Genomic DNA, 12,378 nt, shown 5'->3' on the forward strand with positions numbered 1-12,378 from the left:
CAACCTCTCTTTCGTATCGTCCGAGATCCCTAAAGATTGGAATGCTACCACAGTCATCCCCCTCTTCAAAAGGGGTGACCCTCTAAGACCCAAACTGTTGTAGCCAAGCTAATAAACAGATCACTGACCATTGATCGTCGTAGTGAGGAGACCAAAGCGCAGCGTGATGTGAATACATATTTTTAATGAAAGACGAAAAACACGAAGTACACTAAACAAACAAAATAACAAAATAACAAAATAACAAAATAACAAAATAACAAAATAACAAAACGAACTTGACCGCTATCAAAACTGAGTGCAAACATGCAACATCACATAGACAATAACCCACGAACCACAATACAAAACCGGATACCTAAATATGGTTCCCAATCAGAGACAACGACAAACACCTGCCACTGATTGAGAACCATATCAGGCCAAAACACATAGAAATAGACAAACTAGACATACAACATAGAATGACCACTCATATCACACCCTGGCCAAACAAAACATAGAAACAAACAACGCAAATCATGGTCAGAGTGTGACACCATTTTGAATTCGTACCTTCTCCGCTGTGCATCCCGGTTTCCGAACTGGTCACGGGTGAAACTCAGCCATGCTCAGGGTGGCAGGTAGCCTAGTGGTTAGAGTGTTGGACTAGTAACCGGAAGGTTGCAAGTTAAAATCCCTGAGCTGACCAGGTACAAATCTGTCGTTCTGCCCCTGAACAGGCAGTTAACCCACTGTTCCTAGGCCGTCATTGAAAATAAGAATTTGTTATTAACTGACTTGCCTAGTTAAATAAAGGTTAAAAAAACAACTAAACTATATCATAACCGCCATTGATGAAAGACAGTACTGTGCAGCCGCCTTCATCGACCTGGCCAAGCCTTTCGACTCTGTCAATCACCATATTCTTATCGGCAGACTCTCAAATGACTTCCTCGCCTGGTTCACCAACTACTTCTCAGACAGAGTTCAGTGTGTCAAATCAGAGGGCCTGTTGTCCGGACATCTGGCAGTCTCTATCGGGGTAGAGTCTCCGCAGGGTTCAATTCTCGGGCCGACTCTTTTCTCTGTACAGTGGGGAGAACAAGTATTTGATACACTGCCGATTTTGCAGGTTTTCCTACTTACAAAGCATGTTGAGGTCTATCATTTTTATCATAGGTACACTTCAACTGTGAGAGACGGAATCTAAAACAAAAATCCAGAAAATAAAATTGTATGATTTCTAAGTAATTAATTTGCATTTTATTGCATGACATAAGTATTTGATCACCTACCAACCAGTAAGAATTCCGGCTCTCACAGACCTGTTAGTGTTCTCCACTAATTTCCTGTATTAACTGCACCTGTTTGAACTTGTTACCTGTATAAAAGACACCTGTCCACACACTCAATCAAACAGACTCCAACCTCTCCACAATGACCAAGACCAGAGAGCTGTGTAAGGACATCAGGGATAAAATTGTAGTCCTGCACAAGGCTGGGATGGGCTACAGGACAATAGGCAAGCAGCTTGGTGAGAAGGCAACAACTGTTGGCGCAATTATTAGAAAATGGAAGAAGTTCAAGATGACGGTCAATCACCCTCGGTCTGGGGCTCCATGCAAGATCTCACCTTGTGGGGCATCAATGATCATGAGGAAGGTGAGGGATCAGCCCAGAACTACATGGCAAGACCTGGTAAATGACCTGAAGAGAGCTGGGACCACAGTCTCAAAGAAAACCATTAGTAACACACTACGCCGTCATGGATTAAAATCCTGCAGCGCACGCAAGGTCCCCTGCTCAAGCCAGCGCATGTCCAGGCCCGTCTGAAGTTTGCCAATGACCATCTGGATGATCCAGAGGAGGAATGGGAGAAGGTCATGTGGTCTGATGAGACAAAAATAGAGCTTTTTGGTCTAAACTCCACTCGCCGTGTTTGGAGGAAGAAGAAGGATGAGTACAACCCCAAGAACATCATCCCAACCGTGAAGCATGGAGGTGGAAACATCATTCTTTGGGGATGCTTTTCTGCAAAGGGGACAGGACGACTGCACCATATTGAAGGGAGGATGGATGGGGCCATGTATCGCGAGATCTTGGCAAACAACCTCCTTCCCCCAGTAAGAGCATTGAAGATGAGTCGTGGCTGGGTCTTCCAGCATGACAACGACCCGAAACACAAGGCCAGGGCAACTAAGGAGTGGCTCCGTAAGAAGCATCTCAAGGTCCTGGAGTGGCCTAGCCAGTCTCCAGACCTGAACCCAATAGAAAATCTTTGGAGGGAGCTGAAAGTCCGTATTGTCCAGCGACAACCCCGAAAGCTGAAGGATCTGGAGAAGGTCTGTATGGAGGAGTGGGCCAAAGTCCCTGCTGCAGTGTGTGCAAACCTGGTCAAGAACTATAGGAAACGTATGATCTCTGTAATTGCAAATAAAGGTTTCTGTACCAAATATTAAGTTCTGCTTTTCTGATGTATCAAATACTTATGTCATGCAATAAAATGCAAATTAATTACTTAAAAATCATACAATGTGATTTTATGGATTTTTGTTTTAGATTCCATCTCGCACACTTGAAGTGTACCTATGATAAAAATTACAGACCTCTACATGCTTTGTAAGTAGGAAAACCTGCAAAATCGGCAGGGTATCAAATACTTGTTCTCCCCACTGTATATATCAATGATGTTGCTCTTGCTGTGGGTGATCCCCTGATCCACCTCTATGCAGACAACACCATTCTGTATTCATCTGGCCCTTCTATGGACACTGTGCTATCTAACCTCCAAACAAGCTTCAATGCCATACAACACTTTTTCCCTGGCCTCCAACTGCTCTTAAACACTAGTAAAACCAAATGTATGCTTTTCAACCATTCGCTGCCCGCACCCGCCCGCCCAACTAGCATCATTACTCTGGACGGTTCTGACTATGTGGACAACTACAAATAGCTAGGTGTCTGGCTCTCCTTCCATTCTAATCTTAAACAACTCCAATCCAAAATTAAATCTAGAATCGGCTTCCGTTTTCACAAAGCCTCCTTCACTCACACTACTAAACATACCCTTGTAAAACTGCCTATCCTACCGATCCTTGACTTCGGCGATGTCATTCACAAAATAGCTTCCAATACTCTACTCAGCAAACTGGATGCAGTCTATCACAGTGCCATTCGTTTGGTCACCAAAGCCCCTTATCCGACCCACCACTGCGACCTGTATGCTCTCGTTGGCTGGCCCTCGCTACATATTCGTCACCAGACCCACTGGCTCCAGGTCATCTATAAGTCTATGCTAGGTAAAGCTCCGCCTTATCTCAGCTCACTGGTCACAATAACAACACCCATCCGTAGAACGCGCTCCAGCAGGTATATCTCACTGGTCATCCCCAAAGCCAACACCTCCTTTGGCCGCCTTTCCTTCCAGTTCTCTGCTGCCAATGAATGGAACAAATTGCAAAAATCGCTGAAGCTGGAGACTTGTATTTCCCTCACTAACTTTAAACATCGGCCTTCTGAGCAGCTAACTGATCCTGCAGATGTACATAGCCCACCTGTAAATAGCCCACACAATCTACCTACCTCATCCCCATATTGTTTTTATTTAATTTTCTGCTGTTTTGCACACCAGTATTTATACTTGCATATAATCATCTGCTCATCTATCACTCCAGTGTTCATTTTCTAAATTGTAATTACTCCGCTACTATTTATTGCCTTACCTCCTCACACCATTTGCACACACTGTATATAGACTTTCTTTTCTATTGTGTTATTGACTGTATGTTTGTTTATTCCATGCGTAACTCTGTTGTTGCTTGTGTTGCACTGCTTTGCTTTATCTTGGCCAGGTCGCAGTTGTAAATGAGAACTTATTCTCGACTAGCCTACCTGGTTAAATAAAGGTGAAATAAAAAAATAAAAAAAAAAAAAATACTGGTTTAATGAAAACCAGTGGCGATTTAAGCATGCAAATCTTGGTAGGGCAAACTCCCCAAAATGTTTTTAGACGCATGCCAGCAAAGCCACTATACAACACAACACTAAACAATACATTAATTGCACTATAACGGTGACAAACAGTGCCCACTGTCACGATCGTTGGTTGAATTAATGGACCACGGTGCAGCGCGCATAGAGTTCCACATGTTTATTGGATGAAACTCACAGAAAACAATAAAGCGCAAAACGAAACTAATGTAGTGCTCGCAGGCAACTAGACATAGACAAGATCCCACAAAAACCCAGTGGGAAAAGGCTGCCTAAATATATCCCGAATCAGAGACAACGATAGACAGCTGCCTCTGATCGGGAACCATACCAGGTCAACATAGAAATGAAAAACTAGACTACCCACCCTAATCACACCCTGACCTAACCAAAATAGAGAATTTAAAGGATCTCTAAGGTCAGGGTGTGACACCCACAAACTGTTAGGGCCTACATAAAGCTGTCCCAACAGTAGAGCTTTCTTTTCAGCACCATGGAGAGAATCCTTACCACTGCTACACATGGCTATCAGCGGAGCCTTGTCTGGCAGCAAAACAGTTCATTCAGCCTCAATTACTGCCTTTTTAAAAACATAGCTGATATGGCTGACTTGCTTAAACTGGTGTGGTTTCTACTGACAATTGAGATGTACAAACTAAGGCATAAGAGAACGATGAACAGATAAGAGGCAATCTGTAATTTCGTTTAAGATACATGAGCGAACTAAGACGGACGTAGTAAATATAACTATTTGTTCAGCACTTTTGAAATTTACAGCAACAAAATTCAGAACATGGGGCGTTCTTACAGTATTCTCCCTGTACACCAAGTCAGAGCCATAGGATAAATAAAGGGGGACTATAATAAGCAGACAATTAAAGCTCTTACAATATTCGATGATGACATTTGTCGGAAACAGACTATAGGCTACATGTGCACCACCAAGTCAGAACAGTAGCCTAAATTATGAGGGGGAAAGGGACTACGTTTTTAGAGTGAGGCACATGGGCTACTAACAGCTTACTACATGACATACACTTAGTATTACTTTCTTAGCTACGGTATACATATCTCCCTGGCATATTACATAATTTATGCAGTAGCATACAAGACATTTTTGGACTCACCTTGTTGTGCTGTGCTCACTTGAACAGGAAGGTAGCACGGCTGTCCTACTTGTGGGCAAATTCTGTCATCAAACTTTGTCATCAAAGTCTGGCATTCTCTGGATTTATGTTGCTTTCAAGACAACTGGGAACTCTGAAAAAAAAACAAGGTTGAATCATGACATCTGTGATCTTCAGGTCAGAGTTCTAGAAAGATGCCAGAATTCCCGACTTGGAATTCCGAGTTGGATGACCTTTCAAAAAGTATTTTCCCAGTCGGAACTAGTTTTTTTTCCAAGTTCCCAATTGTCTTAAACTCACTGAAGTCTGAGGTTTCCGAGTTTCCGGTTGTTTTTTAACGCAGCAGAAGTCATGCTGGATTGACAGCATTGGCAATGTATTCAACCTTTTCTGGCCCATGGTGTTGCATGTGCTTGAAGGTTTTTGCGACTTCACTTGAATAACTTTAAAAGTTCTTGAAATTTTACTTATTGACTAACCTTGCTGTCTTAAAGTAATGATGGACTGTCATTTATCTTTGCTTATTTGAGCTGCTCTTCCCATAATATGGACTTGGTCTTTTACTAATTAGGGCTATCTTCTGTATACCACCCCTGCCTTGTCACATCACAACTGATTCGCTCTGGCTACTTTTCAATATACAGAAAAAATCAAGTAAAACCCAGTCAAAAGTTTGGACACACCTACTCATTCAGGGGTTTTTCTTTATTTTTACTATTTTCTACATTGTAGAATAATAGTGAAGACATCAAAACTATGAAATAACACATATGGAATCATGTAGTAACTTCCACGTGCGCTCCGTCTCCGGCCTCTAGGTCATCAGGCTGCTCGTTATGGTGCATATGGGGCATATTGACACTCACCTGGACTCCATCACCTCCTTGATTACCTGCCTGGGTTTCCTCCCCAGTCGTCATTGTTGCTGTTTCGTGTAGATGTGTTGTTTGTGTTTCTTGGTTTGTTCATTTATGATTTAAATGTATTCACTCCCTGAACTTGCTTTCCGACTCTCAGAGTACATCGTTACAGAATGACAACTCAACAAAGGGACGCATCAGGGAGTGTTTACAAAAAAGGGGGGAAAGTATTTTTTATTTTTTTGTGTTGGAGGTGATGTCGGGTCTGGGCGTCCGAACTGAGCTACCTGGGAGGCCTCAGACGGTTTGTCGGGTTCCCCTGCCTCAGCTGGCCCGACGGGTTTCCATATCTCAGCGGGATCGATAGGCTTCCATGCCTCAGCTGGTGAACAGGTTCCCGTGCCTCAACCAAGGCAACCGGGGAGGTCTCAGCCGGCTCATCAGGCTCTCACGCCTCAGCCGGTTTGTCAGGTTTCTGTGCCTCAGCAGATCATCCCGTTGGTAGGCTTCCTGTGGCTGGAGCAGAACGCGCCGGGGAGGGGGTACTGTCACGTATGCTCTCTTTCCGGCGATCTAGGTCATCATGCTCCCGCGCCTCAGCCGAATTGACAGGTTCCCGCGCCTTAGCAGAGGTGATCGGTCCACTCCTGATACCTAAATAGGTAAAGACCTTATAAAGTTTAATTTGGGAGATGGTAACTCTCTAAATAACTTATTCTGTAGTGCCCCAAATCCTAATTAGTAAATTGTTACATGATTAATTTGGGTAACAATTAAACATAGTTAGTGGATTAAATAAATAACAGTCATCAGATTAATGAAAATAAAGTCACAACAGAGGCGACTGCGTGAATCAGGCCTTCATGGTCGAATTGCTGCAAAGAAACCACTACTAAAGGACACCAATAAGAAGAAGAGACTTGCTTTGGCCAAGAAACACGAGCAATGGACATTAGACCGGTGGAAATCCTTTGGTCTGATGAGTCCAAATTTGAGATTTTTGGTTCCAAATGCTGTGTCTTTGTGAGACACAGAGTTGCTGAACGGATGATCTCCACATTTGTGGTTCCCACCGTGAAGCATGGAGGAGGAGGTGTGATGGGTGCTTTGCTGGTGACACTTAGATTTTTTAAAATTAAAGGCACACTTAACCAGCATGGCTACCACAGCATTCTGCAGCGATACGCGATCCCATCTGGTTTGCGCTTAGTGGACTATCATTACGTTTTCAACAGGACAATGATCTAAAATACACCTCAAGGCTGGGTAAGGGCTATTTGACCAAGAAAGAGAGTGATGGAGTGCTGCATCAGATGACCTGACCTCCACAACCACCCGACCTCAACCCAATTGAGATTGTTTGGGATGAGTTGGACCGTAGAGTGAAGGAAAAGCAGCCAACAAGTGCTCAGCATATTTGGGAACTCCTTCAAGACTGTTGGAAAAGCATTCCAGCTGACTATCTCATGAAGCTGGTTGAGAGAATGCCAAGAGTGGGCAAAGCTGTCATCAAGGCAAAGGGTGGCTACTTTGAAGAATCTAAAACATAAAATATACATTGATTTGTTGAACACTTTTTTGGTTACGACATAATTCCATATCTGTTGTTTCATTTGAGGGACAGACTACACGCTGATGCTGTCCATAGTGTAATATTTCTTGTTGAAGTATGGATCCTGAATTTGTATATGCCTGCACTGTTATGTAGTGTTTAAAATTTGGCAAAGGCAAATGTGTATACTATGCAAAATTCCTTGAGTATTTTGGAAAGAATAACTCAAATGTGTTAACATTTTGTCCCCTTTTCACTATTGGAAGAATCCATTTTTGAAGCAGCTCTAAAATTTGGGTTGAACTTTTAGTGAATATAAGATGGCAATAGAATTTGATAAATATAACTGTTTGTGCATACTGTATCTTGTTGTTGTGATGTTTATTTGTTGAATACATTATCCAACCTAACATTTAAAGCCCCTATGCAGTCTTTGTAAAAAAACATATCTCCACTGATGTCTAATAAATCACTGTGTGTGTGTTTTTTAGGAAAATAACCAAATATGTATTTTATCATTTATTTCCCTGAGCCTCCGTTGGTCCTTGAAATTCTCAATCTTGTTGTGTAGGTGTTATGAAGACTCTGCAAAACTCAGAAAATATTTACATACACAGCCCTGACTGTCTGATAAGGTGGTCTAGAGCCCATAACCTTACCGACCCAGATCAACAGTCATTGGTCTATTATAATCAGATCACATTGTGACATCATGATGTGGATCAACAGCTTTTACACAAAAAGAGCATGATCATAATTTTCATAATATCAGAGTGTTATTTCGACCTCATAGTGTGGAAAGAAACAACATAATCATGTTTTAGCTACACTGCCCCTTTAAACATCCATAGTAAAACATTTAAAAAATGCTCATCACTCAGGACAATGAGTTTGACTGAACCTGAATCATCTCTCTTTGGTACGTTGCAGTCTTCCACCCATTGTTCAGGAAGCATCTCCCTGCTTCAAAGGGAGACGAACTGCGGCTGTTGGCTGCTGTATACAGGTGCAACCATAGCTGAAAGAAGGCTCCTGGGCTTGGTTGAATTTAAGCAGCTGTGCATCTTCGAACAACATTGTTTACTTGGTTTGCTGCCAAATACAATATATTCAAAAAATGTGTTAAACTGTTTTTCTTTGCTTTCTTTTTTTCCAGAATAGGATTATCCCAGTCTGTTTGGAATTCCAGTGTATTCCCAATAGAGGGAGAAATTATTTTGGCACATATATGACATAAATGATTCATACAAACGAGTAGACAAAATAAAAAAGAAACGTGTTTTGGTCTCTTTGTCCACTGTGCTTTGTGATCTTTTTTTTTTTTTTCTGTCTTTCAGTTTGATTTGGAATTTGACAGAGAAGTCTGTCTCGTTGTGTGAAACGCTGTCCGCTCTAAATTTAATTTTCTCTCGCACTTGAAATAAGCGTATTTATCTCTGTCTGACTGTCAGTAGGGAGTAAGTTATTTCTTCAGAGCTCTCTGTTGAGAGTGATTGTGAGTGCCTTTCACTTTCAGTTGTAAATCATTTCCCAAACATCACTAAACGATCTCTCAACTTCAAACAATGTCAGAAACTCCAGATATTCTTTAGAAAGTTGCGTTTAAAAAAAAAGACATACAGTACCACTTATGAAAGATTCCAAATGTAAGTCTGAGTGAATATATTTTTATACCTTAGGCCAAGATCCTTAAAGGTAATCAAAGGGAACACTGTGTGTCATGTCATATTTTGCTTCATTAAATAGTACCCACACAACACCAGTCTCAATGTCAACAATGAAGAGGCGACTCCGGGATGCTGGCCTGTATAGGCAGAGTTCCTCTCTCCAGTGTCTGTGTTCTTTTGCCCGTCTTAATCTTGTCTATTTATTGGCCAGCCTGAGATATGGCTTTTTCTTTGAAACTCTGCATAGAAGGCCAGCATCCCGGAGTCACCTCTTCACTGTTGACGTTGGGACTGGTGTTTTGCGGGTACTATTTCATGAAGCTGCCAGTTGAGGACTTGTGATGCGTCTGTTTCTCAAAATAGACACTATAATGTACATGTCCTTTTGCTCAGTTGTTCACTGGGGCCTGCCACTCCTCTTTCTATTCTGATTAGAGACAGTTTGCGCTGTCTGTTAAGGGAGTAGTACACAGCGTTGTACGAGATCTTCAGTGTCTTGGCAATTTCTCACATGGAATAGCCATCATTTCTCACAACAAGAATAGAATGACGAGTTTCAGAAGAAATAACATTAAATGTTTACACCGTATTTCTGATCAATTTGATATTATTTTAATGTACAAAAAAGTTGCCTTTCTTTCAAAACTAAGGACATTTCCCCAAACTGACCCCACACTTTTGAATGGTGGTGTACATTCTCAACACTGTCCATGTACTTACTCCACTACTGTTCCCATTCAAGTCTCTGCTAATTCTGGTGTAAATGGAATAGGAACACGCCACCTTTGGGACTAATTTTGACCCTTTTCTAATGGCTCCTAATGAAAATCAAGAGTAGATATAAAGATGATGGAGGGTCTCATAATACATTGAGCAAGGATTATCTGTAATTAGTTACCAGCGTTCTAGAGATGTTGTACTGTAGATAGCCATTAGGGCAGGTTAAACAGCCATGAAGCACTTTCATAGACTTTGCTCTGTGTGGTATGTCTTGCCGATAGATCCCCTTGTATGTTGTCCTCTTCTGCTTTGAGATCTGAATGATGGGATTGAGATACTGAACTTGAATTTAGGCACTTTCTTACATTCACAAGAGGTTGTAGGCTGCAGCATACACACATTACACACATTTGCCCATACATTCGTACATACTGTGAATAGTCATGTCTAAATTGTGCTTTTAAATTCACTGTACATATAATCTCAAGGCAGCACAATGAATATGCAGACGTTTACCTTCGATTACTTGACACAGTCCTGAAGGAGGGGACAACACAAAATGTAGTCTATTCAATCGAAGCGCAGAAGCTCAGTAAAAGCTTTATACATTTAGATAAAGTGATTGATTACACTGTAATAATATTATTTCCCATATCACCATTTTAAATGCAAATTTTGACACTCTATCATGTCTTGTAAAGATTGCCTGTTTGTGATCATATTTGATGCTATGCCCTACTTCAGCAAATACCTACCTACCTCCAGAAAGCTAAACTTAACATTTCATTCACTTCGTTTCTTGATACTCATGAAAAAATGCATCTCAACAACACTAACAAGAAATTGAACATTTCCTCCTCATTTTGCTACTGCCAAAATAGAGATATTTCCAAAAATGGTTGTCTCCCTTTCTATCACTGTACTTACAGTAAACAAATTATGTAAAGTAACATGGTTCAAAATATTTTTTCCTGAAAATAGAAATCAGAACACGACAATAAATAGCATAAACTTGACTTACACATTGCTACTGCCTACCCACTAAACACACTCAGTTCAAAGTATTTTTCTGTAAAAACCTTTTTCTTTACAACATGATAGTACTCGTGTAAAAACAGTTTTGGATTATTATCCGTTTACTCGTACTGTACATGCCTTTTCGGTCATTGCAATCTGAGATCCTTGGGACGTCCCTACCTCGTTGAAGTTGAAATGGTTAAGTGTTAAGGTTAGGGTTAGGTAAGGGTTATGATTAAGGTAAGTGTAAGGGTAGGGATTAAGGTATCCCGGATCGCACTAACCATGCCTTTTCTCCAGAATATCATCTATCCATTCTCTGGGTATGCTGTATCATCCCTTTTAATATCAAAATGTTTATCAGGCTTTTTCAAAAGACTGCTGCAGTGCTTTAAGCTCCTTTTACACCCGATTGCAGTCTCTTTTTTCTCCTCGGCTTGGCACCAGTGAAAGAGTGCTGGATCGTGAGAGCGTGGCTCGTGCTAGCCTCATGCATATTTACAGGTTAAAAGGTCAAAGTAGCATCAGAGAGTAGGTATGATACTGACACCCCATAAGAACGGGCCAGTCTCCCATAGACATAGTTTCAGCGCCACTCTATGACGCTGCTGTATGTTACATTTAATGCGGTAATCACACAGCCTTAGATCCCTTTGATAGTTGGGAAAGTCGATCGACGACACAGTGCCATCTTGGCACAGTCTCAACTCCCAGCCAAACAACATGGCTGCATCCAGTAGGCCCAATAGGCCTGTTCAATGCAAAATAGTTTATTTTTATCACAGTCACAGCGTGGTGTAGATGTAGACAAAGATGATGACTACCATGTTGAGAATGGTGCCGATGATCCCAAGCATGGCCAGAATGGACTCCTCTGTACCTTCCTTGTCTTGAATTCCTCTTTCTTCATCACAGATGGCAGTGTTTACCATTTTTCCAGGAAAGGTCTGCAGTTTCCCTTTCAGACCAGTCTGGAAAGAATAGAAACACAAAATAAATCAATGTATGAATCAACTGTTCTGCTTGTATATTGAGAAACAGTCGTAACAAACGATAAGGAATATAAACAAATAAATCAAACGGACTTTTGTAAAGGCAAGAGTTGAAAATAAATGAATAGCTTCATGGGCTTTACATTGTTCAACAGCTTCGAGATGATTTGTGTTTTGTATGATGCCATAGCTGATTGTCTGCTTCACAGTGTGAAGAGGTGGGTAAAAACATCATATAGAGCTACTCATATAGAGTTAGTAATGTCACTGTTTTATCAGACATTTACTGAATTACCTGATTTTGATGTAGGAGAGTGTGTCTTCCTTAATACTCAATACAGTTTGTCAATTTGAAATATTGGGAAAATAAAACATAATGTACTGTATGTTGAGTTGTCTCATTTTCATGACAAAATGTGCTAGGCAAGCTCTGATTGATAGACACAGACCCTGCAACAACAACCCCCTCTC

General features: G+C 41.2%; 1 protein-coding gene across 1 annotated transcript; it reads right to left on the reverse strand.

Moving 5' to 3' along the window:
- Positions 1-11,320: 11,320 nt before the first annotated feature.
- On the reverse strand, positions 11,321-12,095 carry LOC135574124 (protein TUNAR-like). Its single transcript, XM_065025012.1, has 2 exons — positions 12,051-12,095; positions 11,321-11,886 (listed from the first exon to the last, which is right to left on the reverse strand). Exons 1-2 carry the CDS (start codon positions 12,093-12,095, stop codon positions 11,701-11,703), a joined length of 231 nt encoding a protein of 76 aa, XP_064881084.1. The 3' UTR covers positions 11,321-11,700.
- Positions 12,096-12,378: the final 283 nt, after the last annotated feature.

Source organism: Oncorhynchus nerka, linkage group LG12, assembly GCF_034236695.1.
Source record: "Oncorhynchus nerka isolate Pitt River linkage group LG12, Oner_Uvic_2.0, whole genome shotgun sequence".
In the NCBI taxonomy this organism is placed as follows: Eukaryota; Metazoa; Chordata; class Actinopteri; order Salmoniformes; family Salmonidae; genus Oncorhynchus; species Oncorhynchus nerka.

Coding starts and splice junctions, on each gene's coding strand:
- LOC135574124 (XM_065025012.1), bottom strand. CDS start 12,095: ATGGCATCATACAAAACACAAATCATCTCGAAGCTGTTGAACAAT. Junction 11,887..12,050: donor TCTCGAAGCTGTTGAACAAT/GTAAAGCCCATG, acceptor TATTCTTTCCAG/ACTGGTCTGAAAGGGAAACT.